The sequence below is a fragment of the Harpia harpyja genome (assembly GCF_026419915.1).
Source record: "Harpia harpyja isolate bHarHar1 chromosome W unlocalized genomic scaffold, bHarHar1 primary haplotype SUPER_W_unloc_2, whole genome shotgun sequence".
Lineage (NCBI taxonomy): Eukaryota > Metazoa > Chordata > Aves > Accipitriformes > Accipitridae > Harpia > Harpia harpyja.
The window spans coordinates 363,337-382,413 of NW_026293184.1; the positions used below are offsets into that span (position 1 = coordinate 363,337).

A 19,077-nucleotide genomic window follows, 5' to 3' on the forward strand; every position below is an offset into this window, starting at 1 on the left:
CATCTCCATTCACCTATTGCTTGTTGGGGGAGGGGCAACAAGGGGCAGCTCCCCCCCGGGGGGGGGTAATGCCAGCAGAGGGACATCCCCCCTGCCCCCAGCCCCTACCCAACCCCCCCCCAGGGTGCAGTCCCAGCTCCTGCCCAAACTGGGCAAACTAGGAGCACTGGAAGGAGGGGAATAAATACAATCTTCCAATATATTAAAACCCCCCTGGGGGGTGCTGGGGTGGGGGGGAGGCACCCGGGGAGGGGGGTCACATCATGCCCAGCTGCAGCAGGGTGTTGGCATACATCATGGGCTTGACATTGGGGTGAGGCTGTGGGAGAAAGGGGGGGGTGAGGGGACAAATCGGCTCCCTCCACCTCCCCCCCCCCAAAAAAAAATCCCAGCCCTAGGGCACCCATGGGTGCTACCACCTGTAATTACCCCCCAAACAGCCCCCCCAGCCCCCCCAAATAGCCCCTATGAACCCTCCCATAAACCCCTGAGCTCCCCCCTAGCCCCCATGAAGCCCCCCCCAATCACCCCAGGCTGGGGAAGGGGCTGATGAAGGGCTTGAGGGGGGATCTGGGGAACTATTGGGGGGGGGCTGAGGGAGGGTTTTGGGGAGTCCCACAGTTTGGGGGGGGGGAGGTTGCAGGGGGGGGCTCAGGTTTGAGGAGGGTCACTGGGAGGTTCAGGGAAGGTGTGGAGGTTTCAGGGGGGCTCCAGCGTGGGTTTTAGGGGTCCCCAAGGATAGTTTGGGGCTCCCAGGGTTGAGGGGGGTCCCTGGGGTGGGTTTTGGAGGGTCCAAGATTTAGGGAGGGGCAGGATGTCACCAAAGAGGGTTTGCAGGGCACAGATTTGGGGGTGTCCCTAGGGAGGATTTCAGTGGTCTTTGGGGACAGCTTTCAGGGACTGCAGGTTCAGGGGGTCCCCAGGTTTTTGAGGGGGTCCCAGATTCAACAGGTCCCCAGGCAGGGGGTAGGGGGGTCCCTAGACTCAGGGGGAGTATCCCCCCCCAGACTCACCACTGCTGTGAACTGGTGGAAGTCAGGGCGCAGGTCGCTGCCTCGCAGGTGAATGTAGGAGCCCTTATTGCCCATCTGGTCGCTGGCAGGGGGGACAGGGATGCTTGGGGACACGAAAGCATGGCCCCCCCCATGGGGACACCGAGGCTTGGGGACCCCCAGGGACAGGGACACTTGGGGACATGGAGGTACAGCTCCGTACACAGACAGCAAAGCTCAGGGACAACCAAGGCTCGGGGACCCTTGGGGACACTGAGGTAGAGCCCCGTGCAGGGGCACTGAGGCTCAGGGACACTTGGGGACGCTGAGGTATGGTGCAGAGACACCAAGGCAACATCCCACACAGGGATGCCGAGACATGGTGACACCCCAGTGATGGGAACAGGAGATGCTTTGGGACACCGAGTCTCAAGGGACACCAAGGGTACACATAAGCTGGGGAGCAGGCACAATGGGGCCACTCCTCCCCAGCAGCAGTGGCACCCCCCCCTCCCCGGGTGCAGGTGGCACTCACCAATAGTTGGGGGCAGAGAAGACGGTGACGCATTTGCCATCGTGGGCCACCTCGTAGCCCTCAGGCTTCACCTCGTGGCTGCGGATGATGTAGTCGAGGCGGTTGCGCTCCAGGAAGCTCTTGGTGACGTCAGGCCCGAACTGGCAGCTGACTCCACGTTTGCTGATGGAGCGGCCGTTCTGCGGGAATACCAGTGTCACCGGGACCCTGGGGACAAGGCAGTGGCCATCCCCAAGGCGGCGGGGCAGAGGGGGAGGTGTTGGGGACCCACCGCCGGGGTTCAACTCACCTGGGGCTGCGGGTCGGACCAGAGCAGGTCACACATGGGACCTGTGGAGGAAGCAGAGGGGGGGTCAGGGTCCCCTGTCTGCCCCAGGGGGGTACATCTAGGTCCCTCAGAGATGGCTGGGATGCCACAGCAGGGGATAAGGGGCATCTCTCGGGGTCCATCTCCCACCTGAGTCCGGGGGCTGCCGGTTCCTCTCGATCTTCCGGATGTCATCAAGGGTGACGCCATCCTCGCTGAAGAGACCCCCATGCATGATCTGGGACAGAAGCCACGTTGGTACGGGGACAATGGGGACGGCAGGGACCCGTCCCCATCCTAACCCTAGTGGGGACCAACCCCAGGGGTGAGGAGGGAAGGGACCCCCAGCCCCTGGGGACAGCATGGACCCCCCACTTGCGACAGGGAGCACCCCCAAGCCCCCAGAGACATGGATGGTGGGGGCCCCCCCAAGCCCCACGAGGGACAGGGACCACCCCAACTCCCTGGGGACAGGAATGGCAGGGACCCCCCAACCAACAGGGAGCTCACAGGCAAACCCCCCCCTGCACAGTGACATCCCAGGGGCTGGGCTGGGGACAGGGGGGACGGACACGGTGTCCCCTCACCAGCACTTTGCTGTTGATGCACTGGGCCAGCGGCAGCCACTCAAAGACCTCGCTGAAGAGAGCAAACATCTGCGCTGTGTACTTGGCCTTCACCTCCCCCTCGAAACCGTAGATCTGGTTCATGTTGTCCGTCTCGTGGTTCCCTACGGGGATGCGGTGGCATTGCCAGGCCTGGGGACACCGGGCAGGGGACAAAGCCCCACGGCTCACCCCGAGATGGGCAGGGAACAAGGCCCCATGACCCAGGATGGGGGACAAGGCACAAAGTCCCAAGGACATGTGACGGCCCCACGGCTCAACCCCAGGACCAGAGATAGAGAACGTGGCCCCACAACTAGGGACACGGTGCCAGGACCCAGGACAGGGCCCTGCAACCCAGGAGGGGACAGGGGGCACAGGACATGGCCCTACAACTAGGGAGAGGGGACCCGGCCCCACAACCCAGGACAGATGATGTGGCCCCGTGAGCTGGTCCCACGCCTGGGGACAGGGGACATGGGCGCAGAACGAGGCCCCACAACTGGGGAGAGGGGACATGGCCCCACAACCCAGGATGGGGGGATGAGGACTCGTCACCCACGGTGGCCGCGTTACCTCGGAGCAGGTGGAAGTGATCAGGGTAGAGGAGCTTGAAGCCGAAGAGTGTGAGGATGACCTCGACCGAGAAGGACCCACGGTCCACGAAGTCCCCGTTGAATATCTGCAGCCAGTTCAGGAAAACAGCTCCCCGGGTCCCTGTCCCCTCGTGCTACCCATCCCCACACCTGTCCCCACCACGGGGGTGGGATCAATCCCGGTGAGACCCTGGGGCAGGGGCGGCTCAACTCCACTCCCTCCTGGGGGATACATAAGGGTTCGTCTCGGAGGGCAGTCCGTTGAGCTCAAAGATGTTCAGCAGGTCGTAGTACTGCCCGTGGGTGTCCCCACACACCGTCACCTTCTCCGTCTGCATTTGGGATGAGCCAGGGTGGCACGTCACCGCTTGGGGACTTCACACACACCCAGCGGCACCGGCACCCGGCAAGGGGCACCCACCTCCTTCAACGTCGTTTCTACTAACGTGGGGAGCTTGGCCAGCACCTCCTTCACCTGCACCAGGATCTGCCAGGACAAAGGGTCAGCAGAGGTGACAAGGAGGAGGACATGTGACACTTGGGGACAGGGTAGATCCCAGCAGGGGACTGGTGGGAGTTTGGGGGAACTGGGGTACCTGGTAGGCACATTTTCTGTGGAGTTTCTTCTGCTCCTTGTACCACTGCATCAGCTCCTTCATGAAAGCCAACGTCACCTTGCCACCATCCAGCTTGGGGCCGCTGTACTCGTCCTCGATGGCTGCAAAACGAACCCCCCCCAATGGCCAATGACACGAGAGGACAGTGGGGACAAGTCCCCGAAGGGCCATCACGCCCCTGCTGTCCTTCCCTGCAAGCTCACAGCCCCTGACGAACCCCGGTAGCCTTCTGGGGATGCTGAGCCTTGGCTGGGGACACTCATGTGGTCCCCAAAGCTCTGCTGGGCACCTTCATGGGGACCCCAAGACCCTCATGGGGACCCTGACACCCTCACAGGGACACCAAGACCCTCATGGGGACCCTGACTGGGATGCCAAGACCCTCATGGGGAACCAGAGACTATCACAGGGATGGCAGGATCCTCACAGGGACCCTCATGGTGATCCCAAGCCTCTGCTGGGGATCTTCATGGGTGCCCCGAGACCCTCGTGGGGATCCTGAGACCCTTCCAGGGACCCTTCTGGGTAACCTAAGTCTCTGCTTGGGACTCTCATGGGGTCCCCCATGGTCCCCTAAGACCCTCCTGGAGACCCCCCACAGCTCCTCAAGGCTGTCATTGGGACCCAGAGCCTCTGCTGGGCCCCCAAGGTGCCCAAGACCCTCCCAGGTGACCCTGAGCTTTTGTCAGGGATCCTCACAGGGACCCCCATGGACCCCCCCAGACCCTCACAGGGACCCTGAGCCTCCACCAGGGGCTCTCAAAGGGTCCCCAAGACCCTCACAGGGACCCCAAGCCTCTGCTAGGGACCATCACAGACCCCAAAGACCCCCATGGGGGCCCCGAGGCTTTGCTGGGGTCACTCATGGTCCCCCTAAGACTCTCACAGCCCTCACCCCCACCCCAAAAATCTTTATGGAGACCTCCAAGACCCTCACGAGACCCCCAGAGCCCCCCAGAATCCTCCCAAGGGACGTCAAGCCTTTGCTGAAGACCCTCAAGGTCTCCCCGAGACCCTCACAGCAACCTCCAAACGTTTACTGGGGACCCTCACGGCCCCCTCCTCCTTCCGCCCTGCCTGTGGAGAAAGGGGTGCCTTGATTTTGAGGGGGGGGGGGACAAAGAGCAAGGGGGGGTCAGGGGGGCTCACTCATGCTCTCGATGTCAAGGGAGTCAACAACAGAGCGCTTGTGCTCGTCACTGGCGATCGCCCGCTCAAAGGCCTTCTGCTTGACGATCTTGTGACACTCCTGGTACTTCAGCTTGGCGTCCTTGTCATTGGGCCTCACCTTCACCACCTGGGGGGGGGACGGGACGATGACGATGACATGTCAGAGGACGGGGACGCCCAGGCTCCAGCACCCCACTGCCCTGGGATGTCCCTGAGAGGGGACAGGGACAGAGAGACCCTTGGATGTGAGGGCTGGGCTGATGCTGGGAGGGACGAGGGGGTCCCCAAATGTCCCCACAGCTCTGGGGCATGTGCTGACATGGGGGAAGGGGGGGACAAGGGGGTCCCCAAGCATCCCCACAGCTCTGGGGCACATGCTAACATGGTGGGGGACAGTGTGTCCCCAAAGGTCCCCCCAGCTCTCAACCACGGGCTGACATGAGTTTAGGGGGACAACAGTGTCCCCAAGGGTCCCTCAGTTCCAGAGCATGTACTGATGCTGAGGGGGTCGGGGGGACCCTGAGGATCCCTCAGCACCCTGAGGATCCCTCAGCACTGGGGCATGTCAGTAGGGAGACAATGGGGTCCCCAAGTGCCCCCACAGCTCTGGGGGATGTGCTGACCTTCAGGGTGGGGAGCAAGGGGGTCCCCAAGGGTCCCCACAGCTCTGGGGGACATTCTGGCACTAGTCAGGGGAAGGGAACATCGGGGGTCCCCAAGTGTCCCCACAGCTCTAGGTGACCTGATGATGGTAGGGGGTGACAAGAGGATCCCCAAGAGCCTCTCCCAGCTCTAAGAGCATGTGCTGACACCAGGGAGGGGACAAGAAGGTCCCCAAAGGTCTCCCCCAGCAACAGGGGACAGTGGGGGGATGGACACAAGGACATCCCCAAGGGTCCACCCATCCAACTCTAAGGGACATGCTGACATTGGGGAGGGGACAAGGGGGTCCCCAAACCTGTCCCAGTCTCTGGGGTGACATGCTGACACCAGGGAGGTGATGAGGGGGTCCCCCAAGCCTCTCTTGATCTCGGGGGGGGGAGGGGAAGGGGGACACACTGACACCAAGAGGGTCCCCAAGCCTCTCCTGAGGAACACGCTGACACCAGGGAGGTGACGAGGGGGTCCCCAAGTCTCCCCCTGAGCTCCACGGGGACATGCTGACACCAAGCGGGTCCCCAAGCCTCCCCCAATATCGGGGGGGACACGCTGACACCAGGGGTCTCCCCAAGCTTCCCCTGAGCTCCAGGGGGGACACGCTGACACCAGGGAGGCGATGAGGGGGTCCCCAAGCCTCCCCCAATCTCAGGGGGGGACATGCTGACACCAGGGAGGTGACAACGGGGTCCCCAAGCCTCCTCCAACCTCAGGGTGGGGACACGCTGACACCAAGGGGGTCCCCAAGCCTGCCCCAAACTCCAGGGGGACACGCTGACACCAGGGAGGTGATGAGGGGGTCCCCAAGCCTCCCTTGATCTTGGGGGGGGGGGCACTGACACCAAGGGGGTCCCCAAGCCTGCCCCAAACTCCAGGGGGACACACTGACACCAGAGGGGTGCCGAGGGGCACCTTGAGGTGCCTGGCCTCACCGTCTCATAGTCACGGAGGGCGGCCTTGAACTTGCCCAGGGCCATGTTGCTGGCGGCACGGCGGTAGTAGCCCTTGATGTACTTCTTGTCGAGCTCGACAGCGCGCGTGGCATCGGCCAGGGCGTAGCCGTAGCACTCGGTGCGCAGGTAGGCCAAGCTCCGGTTCCCATAGTAGATGGCATTGGTGGGGCTCAGCTTGATGGCGCTGCTGTAGTACTTCACTGCGTTCTCGTAGTCCTTCCCTGGGCGGCCGGTGGGCATCAGCGGGATAAGACCCCCACCCACGGGTGGCACCCCCATCCCTGTGGGTAAGCCCTGACTCCCCCTGGGGCCGACCCTTGCTTCCCACGCAGCTCCCAATCTCGCAGCGGTTCTCTTCTTTAATTGCCCCCCAACGGCTCGCTATACAGCAGCCTGCTCCTCTGACTGCCTCCGACACGGCTGCCGGTCTGGCAGCCCCCTATAGATCCCTACCTGGCAGCCCCCCGCCCCTTATGGCCCCCCCTCACAGCTCCCCATCTGGCAGCCCCTGCCCTTCATTGCCCCCCCCCAGCTCCCTATTTAGCAGCCCCCGCCCCTGGTTGCCCCCCCATGGCTCCCTATCTGGCAGCCCCTACCTCTAATTGCCCCCCACAGCTCCCTATCTGGCAGCCCCCGCCCCTGGTTGCCCCCCTATGGCTCCCTATCTGGCAGGCCCCCCCCGCCGCCGCCGGTACCTTTGAAGAACTCGTTCGCGCGGGTCTTGAGGGCCTCGGCCCGCTCCAGCTCGGCCGGGCTCGGGGGCCGCCCGGGGCCGGGGCCACCGCTGCTCTCCGCTCGCTCTCCCTCCGCCATCGCTGGGCCGTAAAGCGCCCTGGCAACCGCCAGGAGCGCGGCCCGCCGCGCCGCCAAGTACCGCCGCCGCTGTCGCAAAGACGGCAGGACGAGAGGGGGCAGAGTCGTAAACGGGCGCGCGCCGCGCGGGGGGGAGGGCGGAGCCGGGCGGGACCATAGAGAGGGGTGAAGGGGTACCAGAGCGGCCATGGTGCAGCCCGCGGCCTCCCCGTGTCCTCCAAGTCCCCGCAGCCCCGGGGGTCCCTACAGCCCCCCTCTGTCCCCATCGCCCTGCTGTGTCCCTCTCTTGTCCCCACAGCCCTCCATGTCGCCATCATCCTGCCTTGTCCCCCTCATGTCCCCATCACCCTGTCATGTCCCTCCAATGTCTCCATTGCACCCCATGTCCCCACCAAACCCTCCATGTCCCCCCCATGTCCTTGCATGTCCCCATTGCCCCCCGTGTCCCCCTCATGTCCCCATCACCCCCTCATGTCCCCCTCATTGCCCCCCATGTCCCCATGAACCCCCGTGCCCCCCCATGTCCCCACCAACCCCTCCATGTCCCCCCCATGTCCCCATCATCCCCCTGTGTCCCCCACCGTGTCCCCCCCCAGGCAGAGGCGGAGCCCTCGCTGGGTTCAGAGCAGGTTTATGGGGGGGGAGGGGGGGGTCAGCACGGTGGGGGGAGGGGCTGTGTGGGGGTGGGTGACACTGGGCGTGTCCCCATGTGACACCCCCATGGGGGGGGGGGCATGTGCGTGTGTCCATGCATAAGCCCCCCCCGCATGCCCCCTTTGCACAAGCGCGTGCAAGCACACGGGGGGGGAACAGCGGCAGGGGGGGCAGTATAGGGCCCCCCCAAAGCGACATTTTGGGGGGGCAGCAGGGAGGGGCACACTCGGCCTCGCATGGGGGGGGCTGGGGGTGTGCATGTGGGTCCCAGCAGCTCTGGGCAGCGGCGTCTGACCACCCCCCTCGTGCAAGGGCCATCGTGCAAGGGCTGGGCCCCTCATGCAAGCTCCCCCCCACACTGCCCAGGCTCAGGGGTGAGAGCAGAGCGAGGGTGGTTGGGGGCAGGGCTCTTGCACGAGTTTGGCTCACGTGGACCTCTCGCACGAGGGCAGCTCACCCCTAAGGCTTTTGCATGAAGACCTCACACAAGGCTCTTGCACAAGGGAGGCTTTCGCATGAGGCCCTCACATGAGACGGTCCCTCTCCAGAGCCCTGGGGCTGTGCAGGACGGAGCAGTATAAAAGGGGGGGTCCTCTAGGGGGGGCACTGCCCCGGTGGTCCTGGATTTGGGGGGGGGTCCGTGGGGCCCCCCGAAGGGGCATTTTCAGCCCAGCACCGAGTGGGGGGGATGGGCACCCCCCGAGCCCCCCCAGGGGGGCCAGGCCAAGGTAGGAGGGGGGGACTGTGGGAGGCCCCATGGGAGGATTGGGGGGGCCCCCCAAAAGTTGGGGCTGGGTGGGTCCCCTATGGGGAGGATTTTGGGGGGGGGGGCCTCTTGGGAGGTCCCCAGAGCTGAGGAGGGGGGTGCCCAGGTGGGGCCCCAAGGGGCAGGGTGGGGGGGGGTCCCCATGGGTGGGGGCTCCCATGGGTTGGGGGAACAGATTGGGGGGTTCCCTCCATGCCAGGGGGTCACTCAGAGGCCCCAGGGGTGGGGGGCTTGGGGGGGGTAAGGGGGGATAAATGGGGGGACTGGGGGGGGACTGGGGGGGCCCCAGGCAGGGGGGGGGACACTGGGGGCACCCCAGGGTCTGTGGGAGGGGTCATGGCTTTTGGTGTCATCTCCCCCCACCAGGGACATGGGGTTGGGGCCCCCCTGTTTGGGGGGTGGGTTGGGGGGGCTGTTTTTTTTGGTGTCCCCCATTGGGTATCAGGGGGTGGTGTTTTGGGCCCCCCCTCCTCCTTGGTTTTTTTTGGGAGAGGGGCTGTTTCGGGGTCCCCATCAAGGCGGGGGGGAGTCAGTGGTTTGGACCCACTGATGGTTTGGGGGGGGGGGGGCCCTTCCACATGCGGGCCCCCCCCCCCCTCAGTTGCTCTCCAGATGTGTGACCTGGAGGGGGCCCCCCCCTGGGCACCCCTCAGTCTCCTCCTGGGGGGGCCCCCGGGGGATGCAGGGAGGCCCCTGGCAGGGCCAGGCCAGCAGCCAGCAGCTCTGGGAGGGGGGGAACACACACCCATTATTGGGGTTTCCTCCCCCCACTTACACTCCCCCCCCCCGCAGCACCCTTGGTTGTGCCCCCCCCTTTTTGGGGACCCTCCCAGTTCTCCCTTCAAATTTGGGCTCCCCCTTTCTGGTTGTGCCCCCCCCATTTCACCCCTGTTATCGGGTCCTCCTATTTTCGCCCCCCCACACAGTTTTGGGATCTCCCCACATTCTACCCCCTCCCAGATTGGGGGACATCCCCCCCGGATTTTGGGTCCCCCATTATTAGACTAAACCCCCATTATCGGGGTGTGTCCCCCCCCCAAAGTTCTGGGACCCCCCCAATTACCACCCCCCTCATTATCAGGGGTCCCCCCCCATTATCGGGGTCCCCCCCCATTAAGGCCCCCCCCTCACCGAGGGGCTGCTTCTGCCCCGGGCGGGGGCTCAGTCCCGGGGGGGGTCCTCCCCACTCAGCAGCAGCCCCTGCGGGGGACACGGGGGGGGGGGGGCGACATGGGGACAAGGCACCCTGCCACCCCCCCACCCCCCAGCTGTCCCCCTCCCCCACCCCCCCGCCCCCCCCCCACCCCCACTGCCCCCCGTCCCCGTGTGTCCCCACGTGTGTGTGTGTCCCCCCGTGTCCCTCGGCCCCCCCTCCCACCCGTGGCTCCTCCTGTCCCCATCCCCAAGTCCGTGTCGTCCCCCCCTCCCCGTGTCCCCACGCCCCCTCCCTCCCCCATGGGCGTGTCCCCCCTCCAACCGTGTGTGTCCCCCCCACCCCGTGTTCCCCCGTACCAGGCCGAGGGGGGGCAGCAGGTGGGGGTCGAGCTCGGGGCGCTTCAGGGGGGCCCCCGCGTCCTCCCCGCTCGGCTCCCGCGCCCTGCGCGGCACCGTCACACCGCGCCCACGACACGCCCTCACCGCCGCCCACGACACGCCCCCTACCACGCCCCCCAGTCCTCACAAGCCCCCTCGCCATCAGCCTTACCCAGCAATAAGCCCCGCCCCCGGGCCCACTTAGCCCTTCCCCTAAGAGCACACCTCCCCAACAAGCCCTCTCCAACAAGCCCCTCCCCTACAAGCCCCTCCCTATAAGGCCCTCCCCAGCAAGCAGCAAGCCCTCCGCCAGCAAGCCCCTCCCTGAAGCCCCCCACAAGCCCCTCCTCAATCCGTCCCAGCCCCTTAGTCCCGCCCCCGCGCGGCGGCCCCGCCCACCTCTTCCTGGCAGGGCGAGGCTTCAGGGCGGGGCCGAGGGCGGGGTCGCTGCCCCAGCGCAGGAGGGCGGGGCCAGGGCGGGAGGGGACGGAGCCGCGCCCAGGAAAGCTGCGGGCGCGGGGCCGCGGAGGCGGGGCCGCGGCCGCGGAGGCGGGGCCGGGTGGGCGCGGGCCCCGCCCCCGCGGCGCCCTCGGCCCGCCCAGCTGGAAGTCGCCGTCCATGGGGATGTAGGGGGCCAGCATGGCCAGGTCCAGGGGGGACGCCTGGGGAGACAGGGGGGACAGGGTCACACACACCCCCCGACATGGCCACGTCTGGTGGGGGGGACAGGGTCACACACCCCTCCAGCATGGCCAGGTCTAGAGGTGACAGGGGGGACAGGGTCACACACACCCCCCACATGGCCAGGTCCAGGGGGGGACAGGGGGAGGTCCCACCTGTGGGACGTGGGGGTCCTACCCAGCCCCCCCGTACCTGCAGGGCTGTGCCAGGCCCCGGGGGTCCCCGTGAAAAGCTTCTGCACCTCGAACAGCAGCTTGTCCCCAGGGGGCTGGGGGGGCAGGGGGGTACAGCCATGGACCCCCAGAACCCCCCCAGGACCACATACCTGCCCCCCCTATCCTGGCCAGGACCCCCCAAGTTCCCCCCCAAGCCCAAACTGCCCCCCCATATTCTATCAGGATCCCCCCCAGCCTGGCCAGGACCCCTCAGGGACACCCCAGTCCCCAACGACCCCCCCAGCCCCCCCCATAGCTTGGGAAGGACCCCCAGGACCCCCCATTTTCCCTAGGGACCCTCCTTGACCCCCAAATCCTGGCTGGGACCTCCAAAGGCCTCCCAGAGACACCCCCCCATAGCCTGGCTGAGACAACAAGCCCCCCCCAAGGTAAACCCCCTCCATGCCCCCCCAAGCTTGGGAATGACCCCCCATGTTCCCCCAGGGACCCCCCATTTTTTCCCCAGGGCCCCCCTCTAGACCCCCATACCCTGGCTGGGACCCACTCCCCCTCCCCAAAGCCCCAAGGCCAGACTCACCGGAGAGGGGCTGCAGGGGCAGCGGCAGGGGGGCACTGGGGGGTTGTCGAAGATGGGGGCGAGGAGGCGGGCGAGTTCGGGGGAGCAGAAGCGCCGGGGGTCCCGCTGCAGTGCTGCCTCAGGGACGTGGGCTGGGCGCACGAAAGCCAGCACCCGCGGGCCCCCCACCCCTGCCCACACTGTCACATGGGGTGGGGGACCCCCAGAACCCCCACAAGACCCCCAGAGACCCCCCCAGCACCCACAGGCCCCTCACCCCTGCCCACACTGTCACATGGGGTGGGGGACCCCCAGAACCCCCACAAGACCCCCAGAGACCCCCCCAGCACCCGTGGGCCCCCCACCCCTGCCCACACTGTCACATGGGGTGGGGGACCCCCAGAACCCCCACAAGACCCCCAGAGACCCCCCCAGCACCCACAGGCCCTCACCCCTGCCCACACTGTCACATGGGGTGGGGGACCCCCAGAACCCCCACAAGACTCCCAGAGACCCCCCCCAGCACCCGTGGGCCCCCCACCCCTGCCCACACTGTCACACGGGGGCTGGGGACCCCCAGAACCCCCCCAGGATCCCCAGGGACCCCCCCCAGCACCCCAGGGATGCCCCCCACAGCCCCCCAAGATCCCAGGCCCCCCCAGACCCCCATGCACCAAGCCCCAGTGCCCCCATGATCCTCTCCCAGTGCTCCCAGTACCCCCATCACCTCCCAGTGTCCCCCCCCAGCATCACATCACCCCCTCCCAGTGCTCCCCGTTGCTGCAACTGGTGCCCACCAAGGCTGAGGTTGAGGACGGTGTCGGGGGTGTTGGGCCAGGGGCAGGGGGGGGCAGGCGGCGCCCCTCACCCTGGCGTTGGGTCTGCTCCAGTGACAGCACCACCCCCCGCTGCTCCACATGGCTGGGGGGGGGGGGGCCGTCAGCCCCCCCATGGGATGGGGAGGGGGGACAGACCCCCCCCATGGGGCAGCAACCCCCCCCCCAAAATGGGCTGGGGGTAATGGCTTGCAGGGTACCAGGTTTGGGGTGCTGACCCCCCCCCCCAAGCACTGGATACGGGGTATGAGATTTGGGGTGCTGACCCCCCCAGGCACCATTTATGGGGTGCACACCCCCACTGGGTATGGGGTATGAGATTTGGGGTGCTGACCCCCCCCCAGGCACTGGCTATGGGGTGCTGACCCCCTCCCCCCAGCACCGAGTACAGGGTCTGTGATTTGGGGTGCTCCCCCCCCAGCACCGAGCATGGAGTGCCAACCCCCCCAATACCCAGGTTCACACCGGCTGACTTTTGGGGTGCTGCCCCCCCACCCCCCCCAAAAGGCACCACTTCTGCAGCACCAACACCCCATGGGCACCCAACACTGTGCAGAGGACCCGTGTCCCCCCCTGTTCTGTGTGTCCCCTCCATTCCGTGTCCCCCCCACCTGAGGACGAAGTGGAGGCAGACGATGCCCTCGGGCTGGGCGCTGCGGCTGTTGGCGATGACGGTGGCCTGGGTCTGCGCCCACAAGAACCCCCCGCGCTTGGCCAGGAACCGGTACTGGCTCGTCACTGCCCTGTCCCTTGCTCAGCACTGCGGGGTGCCAGCACCCCACGGGTGACCCGCGGGGGGGGGGGCAGGGTGCCAGGGGGGAGAGTGTCCAGGGGTGCCCCAGGGGGATATTGGGGTGTTCAGGGATGCTGGGGGGGATGTTGGGGTGACCCAGGGGGGATGTCGGAGTGCCCGGGGTGCCCAGAGGGGACATTGGGGTGCTATGGGGTGCCAGGGGGAATGTTGGGGTGGCCCAGGTGTGCCCAGGGGAAGACGGGGGAATACTGGGGTGCCCATGGGTGCCCAAAGGGGATGTTGGGGTGCCCAGGGTGCTCCAGGGGGACATTGGGGTGCTCAGGAGTGCCAAGGAGGATGTTGGGGTGACCCAGGGGTGCTCAGAGGGGATACTGGGATACTGGGGTGCCCAGGGGTGACCCAGGTGTGCCAGGGGGAGATAGGGGGAATACTGGGGTGCCCAGAGGTGCTCCAGGGGGACATTGAGGTGTTCAGGGGGTGCCAGGGAGGATGTTGGGGTGACCCAGAGGGGATGTTGGGGTGCCCAGGGGGTGCCCCAGAGGGATATTAGGGTGCTTGAGGGTGCTGGGGGGGATGTTGGGGTGCTCAGGGGATGTTGGGGTGACCCAGGGTTGCCCAGAGGGGATGTTGGGGTGCCCAGGGGTGCCCCAGGAGGAGATGGGGGTGCTCAGGGTACAGGAGCGATGTTGGGGTTCATGGGGGGTTATTGGGGTTCCCAGGGTGATACTGGGGTGTAGGGGGGATGCTGGGGTTCCCAAGGGGATCTTGGGGTTCCCAGGTGGATCTTGGGGTGCCGGGGGGGAGTTTTGGGGGGCACTCACGGGTGTGCACACTCCTGCTGAGGGTGTCAGAGTCAAGAGCATGGACGTACTCGTAGAGGGAGCAGCCGAGCAGCTCCTCGGGGGTGTACCCCGCCACCTCCCCGATCCTGCACACCCCAACTCAGCCGGGCCCCCCGGGGCTCACCGAGGGGCTCCCCCCCTTCCCTGTCCCTGGGAGGAGGCCCTTGGGGAGGTTGGGGGTCCCCTCTGGTGTCCTGAGGTGCCCCTAAGGGGTCCTGGGGGGCACTTATTGGGGTATAGGGGGGCCCCAAGAGGGTCCAGGGGGGCTCTATGAGGTCCTGGGGGGGCTCTTGGGGGCCTGGTGGAGTCGGGGGGGGGCCTCAAGGTGTGCTGGGGGTCCCCTATGGTGCCCTGGGATGCCCCTAATGGGTCCAGGGGGGACCTTATGGGGTCAAGGGGGGCCCGAGAGGGTTGGGGGGGTCTATGAGGTGTGGGGTGGGTCTGGGAAGCCCCTATGAGGTCCTGGGGGGGCCCTATGGGGTGCAGAGGGTCCTCTATGGTGCCACTGGGGTGCCCCTAAGGGGTCCTGGGGGGCACTTATGGGGTCGAGGGGGGCCAAGAGAGTCCTGGGGGGGCTCTATGGAGTCCTGGGGGAGCCCTTGGGGGTGCTGAGGGGTCCTGGGGGTGGGGGTGCTGGGGGGGTGGAGGTCTGGGGGGTTCAGGGTGCTGAGGGGTGGGGGTCTGGGGGGGGAGGATGCCAGGGGTCCAGGGGGTTTTGGGGTGCTGGAAACTGGGAGGGGGGGGTCAGGGTGCTGGTGGGGGGGGATCTGGGGGGTGGGAGGGTTTGTGGGGGTGCTGGGAGTCTGGGGGGGATGTTCAGGGTGCTGGCAGTCCAGGGGAGGGTTTGGGGTGTCAGGGGGTCCTGGGGGGGTGGGGGGACAGGGTGCTGGGGGTCTGGAAGTCTTGGGGGGGTTGGGGTGCTGGGGGGGGGGGGCAGAGGTCCGGGAGGGGTGGGTTTGGGGTGCTGGGGTCCAGGGGGTTCAGGGTTTGGGGTGCTGGGGGTCTGGGGGAGTTCAGGTGCTGGGGGTCTGGGCGTCTTGGGGGATGGGGTGGGGGTGCTGGGGGGGGCAGGGGTCTGGGGGGTGGGAGGTTTTGAGGTGCCAGGGCTCTGGGGGGGCATTCAGGGTGCTGGGGGTGCAGGAGTCAGGGGGGTGGGCAGGTTTTGGGGTGCTGGGGTCCAGGGGAGGGGAAGGGTTTGGGGTCCTGGGGGTCTTGAGGGGGTGCTCAGGTGCTGGGGGTCTGGGGGGGGAGTTGGGGTGCTGGGGGGGGGAAACAAGGGTCTGGGGGGGTTGGGATGGTTTGGGGTGCCAGGGGACTGGGGGGGGGGCGCGTTCAGGGTGCTGGGGTCTGGGGGTCTGCATGGGGGTTGGGATACTGGGGTGCAGGGACCTGGAGGGTGCTGGGGTTTGGGGGGGTGGGGGGGTTTGGCGTGGGGGGGTCTGGAAGTTGGGGGGGGGAGGGACAGGGGACACCCCCCACCTGTCATCACAGTAGGTGAACTTCATGTCCATGGAGTGGCGGCTGAGGACGGTGCCGGAGCCCAGGGGGGTCTCGATGGCCCCCGGGTGGGGGATGGCCTCGCAGATCAGCACCAGGCAGCGCAGGGGGGGGTCGCCCCCCCCGGCCCCTACGTACGACCGCATGTGCCCCGCACAGTGCAGCACCTGGGGGGGGCCGCTGTAGTGGTGCCAGGGCCCCCCCCCGGAACCCCTATGGACCCCCCCCGTCCCTTCTGCTGTGATGCTGGCCCCCCATGTCCCCCCTGTCACTGTGTCCCTCCCCTCCCCGCTGCCCTGTCCCCCCTCTGCCCCCCCATGTCCTCCCATATTACTCCCATCCCCCCCATGTCCCCCCTGCTGCCCCATGCCCCCCCATGCCCCAATGTCCTCCTGTCCCCCTCAAGTCCCCCCTAGACCCCCATGTCCCCCCAAGTCTTGTCCCCATGTCCCCCTATCCCCCAATGTCCCCCCTCACCTCCCTGTCCCCCCATGTCCCCATGTCCCCCCATATCCCCCATCTCCCCGTCCCCCCAACATCCCCATGTCCCCCCATGTCCCCCCACATCCCCCCATGTCCCTATCCCCCATGTCCCCTCATGTCCCCCCACATCCCCTATTCCCCCCAACATCCCCCCATGTCCCCCCACATCCCCCCCCACGTCCCCCCACCTTCCAGGAGGCTGCCTTCAGGTTGAGGCAGCGCCGCGTCCCGTCAGGGTGCTCTTCATCCGCAGGGAGAAGCTGCGCCCCGAGCGCTCCCCCTGCCCGCCGTGGCACCGCTGGGGGGGGGGCTGGGGTCAGGGGGGGCTGCGGGGGGTCCCAGGAGAGACCCAGGGATACTGGGGGGGGGGAGCCAGAGGTGTTTGAGGGGGTCCCAGGGGTGCTGGGGGGGGCAGAGGTGTCTGGGGGGGTCCAGGGGAGACCCGGGGCTGCTGGGGGGGCCCAGGGGTGTTTGGGGGGGGTCTCAGGGCTGCTGGGGGGGGCAGGGGTGTTTGGGGGGGTCCCAGAAGAGACCCAGGGATGCTGGTGGGGGGGCCCAGAGGTGTTTGGGGGGTCCCAGGGGGTGCTGGGGGGGCACTAGAGGGGTCCCAGGGGTGCTTGGAGGGGTCCCAGGGGTCTCACCCTGCCGGGGGCTGAGCACGTCCTGCAGCTCCTCGTGGTCACAGGGGTGCACGAAGTCAAAGACGCTGTGGCCCGATCATCTCCAGCTGCGGGGGGGGGACAACATGGGGAGGGGGTGTTGCACCGCCTCACACAAGCACCCTTGCACGAGCGCCCTTGCACAAGCACCCTTGCATGAACACCCTCACATGGGGCCTCGTACAAGCACCCTTGCGTAAACACCCTTGCACGAGCACCCTGGCATGAGCCCCCTCGCACGGCAGCCTCACACAAACACCCTCGCACGAGCATCCTTGCACAAGCACCCAGGCATGCCTTACCCAAGCAGCTGCCTGTTTGCCCCCCCTGCCCCCCACCCCCCCCACCCATGGGTGCCCAGGGACCCCCTTGCAGGCAGAGTAGTGGCGTGCTCCCCCCCGCCCCCCCCCAAACCTGGCTGAGCCCCAGGAGCCGGTTGACGTTCTCAGAGAGGAAGATCATGTCCCCCGCCTCGCTCAGCACCATCACGAAGCCGCTCAGCGCCTTCAGGTAGCACCCATCCACCTCCTCCGCCGCTGCCGCCCAGGCGCCTGCGGAATGGGTGCATCACTGAGCCGGGGGGTGAGGGGGGCTCAGGGTGCTGGGGTGCTCGGGGGGGGGGGCTGGGGGAGCTGAGGGGGTCCCTAGGGTGCTTAGGGGCCCTATGGGTGCTCTGGGGGTCCCCAGGGTGCTGAGGAGGCTGAGACAATTGGGGGAGCTTAGGGGGTCTGGGGTGTTTGGAGGGTCCTGTGGGTGCTCAGGGGATCCCATGGGTGCTTGGAGGTCCCATGGGTATTTGGGGATCTCAAGAGGCCCCAGGAGGGTCCCATGGGTGCCTGGGGGTCCCAGGAGATCTGAAGAGGTCCCATGGGTGCCCGGAGGTCCCAGGAGGCCCCAGGAGGTCCCCTGGGTGTTTGGGGGTCCCAGAAGGTCCCACAGGGGTCCCAGAAGGGGCTCACCAGCGGCAAGGAGGCGGTGGACGCGCAGGTAGCTGATGGTGAGACGCATGATGGAGGCCTTGTCGAGGTGGGCGCTGACACCGTGGGCGAAGGGCAGGGTGTGCGCCAGCTGGTAGAAGACCTCCGTCTCCCGGCTGCGCCGGCATCGTGCTGCATCCCGCGAGCGTTCCTTCCGCAGCTCCAGCATCAACCTGCCGGCACCGCCAGCATCATGGGTGCTCGTGGGCATCCTCCGCTGTGCCCCAGGCACCCACACTGTACCCACAGTGCACCTGCCCTGCACCCACACTGCACCCGCCCTGCACCCACACTGCACCCACTGCAGCCCCACTGCACCCCAGACACCCACACTGCACCCCCAGCACCCACCCCCCACACACACCACGTCCCACCAGCTCTTCTCACACCACCAGCACCCCCCAGCACCCATGGGTGCTCACAGGCACCTGCAGCCCCGGCACCGTCACCATAGGCACAGGGACACTGTCACCGTGAGCCTGGGGACACCATCCCCAGGGACATCGTCACCTGGGGCACAAGGACACCCAGTGACACTAACAGCATCACTGTGAGTACAGGGTGCTGCTGGGACATGGGGGGACAAAGTGTGTGGGTGTGTGGGGGGTGGTGGTGGGTGTCTGTGGGTGTGTGCAGGTGTGTCCAGGTATGCATGAGTGTGCCCCGGTGTGCATCCGGGTGTGTGTCCTGGTGTGTGTCTGTGTGTGTGTGCGCGTGCAGGTGTACATGAGTGTGCCCTGGTGTGTGTGCGGGTGTGGGTGTGGGTGTGTGTGAGCGTGCCCTGATGTGTGTCTGGGTGTGTGCAAGTGTGTGTCCAGGTGTGCACGAGTGTGTGCAGGGGTGTGTCCCCGAGTGGGTGTGCGGGCACGTGTCCAGGTGTCCATGCGGGTGTAAGAGTGTCCAGGTGTTTCTGGGTGGGTGTCTGGGTGTTGGCAGGGGTGTCCACGTGGCTGTGGGTGTGGCTGTGGGTGTGTCCATGTGTCCATGCATGTCCATGTGTCTGTGTGTCTGTATCTGTGTGTCCGTGTCCATGTGTGTGTCTGTGTGTCCCTGTACACGTCTCCATGTGTCCATGTTGTCCATGTGTCTCCGTGTGTCCACCCTGCATGTCCATGCGTGTCCACATCTGTGTGTGTCTGTGTGTCTGTGTCCATGTGCATGTCCGTGTCTGTTGTCTCCATGTGTCCATCTGTGTGTCCATGCGTGTCCGTGTCTGTGTGTCTCTGTGTGTCCATGTTCGTGTGTCCGTGTGTCTCCATGTGTCCATCTGCATGTCCCCTGTGTGTCTGTGTGTCCATCTGTGTGTCTCTGCGTGTCTGTCTGCATGTCCGTGCATGTCTGTGAGTCCGTGTGTATCCATCTGTGTGTCCCTGTATGTCCCTGCATGTCCATGTGTCCATCTGCATGTTTGCACATGT

The 19,077-nt window shown here is 66.6% G+C and overlaps 2 protein-coding genes across 2 annotated transcripts; both read right to left on the bottom strand.

The window, feature by feature from the left end:
- Positions 1–149: 149 nt before the first annotated feature.
- PPP5C (protein phosphatase 5 catalytic subunit) lies at positions 150–7,311 on the bottom strand. Its single transcript, XM_052779460.1, has 13 exons — positions 7,128–7,311; positions 6,412–6,653; positions 4,802–4,949; positions 3,632–3,753; positions 3,457–3,522; positions 3,269–3,367; positions 3,016–3,121; positions 2,422–2,564; positions 1,985–2,072; positions 1,817–1,857; positions 1,528–1,706; positions 1,014–1,095; positions 150–319 (listed from the first exon to the last, which is right to left on the bottom strand). Exons 1-13 carry the CDS (start codon positions 7,243–7,245, stop codon positions 257–259), a joined length of 1,497 nt encoding a protein of 498 aa, XP_052635420.1. The 5' UTR covers positions 7,246–7,311; the 3' UTR covers positions 150–256.
- Positions 7,312–9,023: 1,712 nt separating this feature from the next.
- HIF3A (hypoxia inducible factor 3 subunit alpha) lies at positions 9,024–17,920 on the bottom strand. Its single transcript, XM_052779457.1, is given in 19 exon segments — positions 9,024–9,388; positions 9,797–9,865; positions 10,178–10,262; positions 10,598–10,860; positions 11,072–11,147; positions 11,633–11,811; positions 12,064–12,154; positions 12,409–12,532; positions 13,059–13,189; positions 13,191–13,207; positions 14,023–14,129; positions 15,523–15,707; positions 16,212–16,243; positions 16,246–16,295; positions 16,297–16,321; positions 16,665–16,737; positions 16,739–16,750; positions 17,097–17,233; positions 17,642–17,920. Coding segments are annotated over 19 exon segments (1,959 nt in total). The 5' UTR covers positions 17,871–17,920; the 3' UTR covers positions 9,024–9,314.
- Between the last annotated feature and the right edge of the window lie 1,157 nt (positions 17,921–19,077).

Coding starts and splice junctions, on each gene's coding strand:
- PPP5C (XM_052779460.1), bottom strand. CDS start 7,245: ATGGCGGAGGGAGAGCGAGCGGAGAGCAGCGGTGGCCCCGGCCCCGGG. Junction 3,122..3,268: donor CCTCCGAGACGAACCCTTAT/GTATCCCCCAGG, acceptor AACTGGCTGCAG/ATATTCAACGGGGACTTCGT. Junction 1,858..1,984: donor CCGGCAGCCCCCGGACTCAG/GTGGGAGATGGA, acceptor CTTCCTCCACAG/GTCCCATGTGTGACCTGCTC.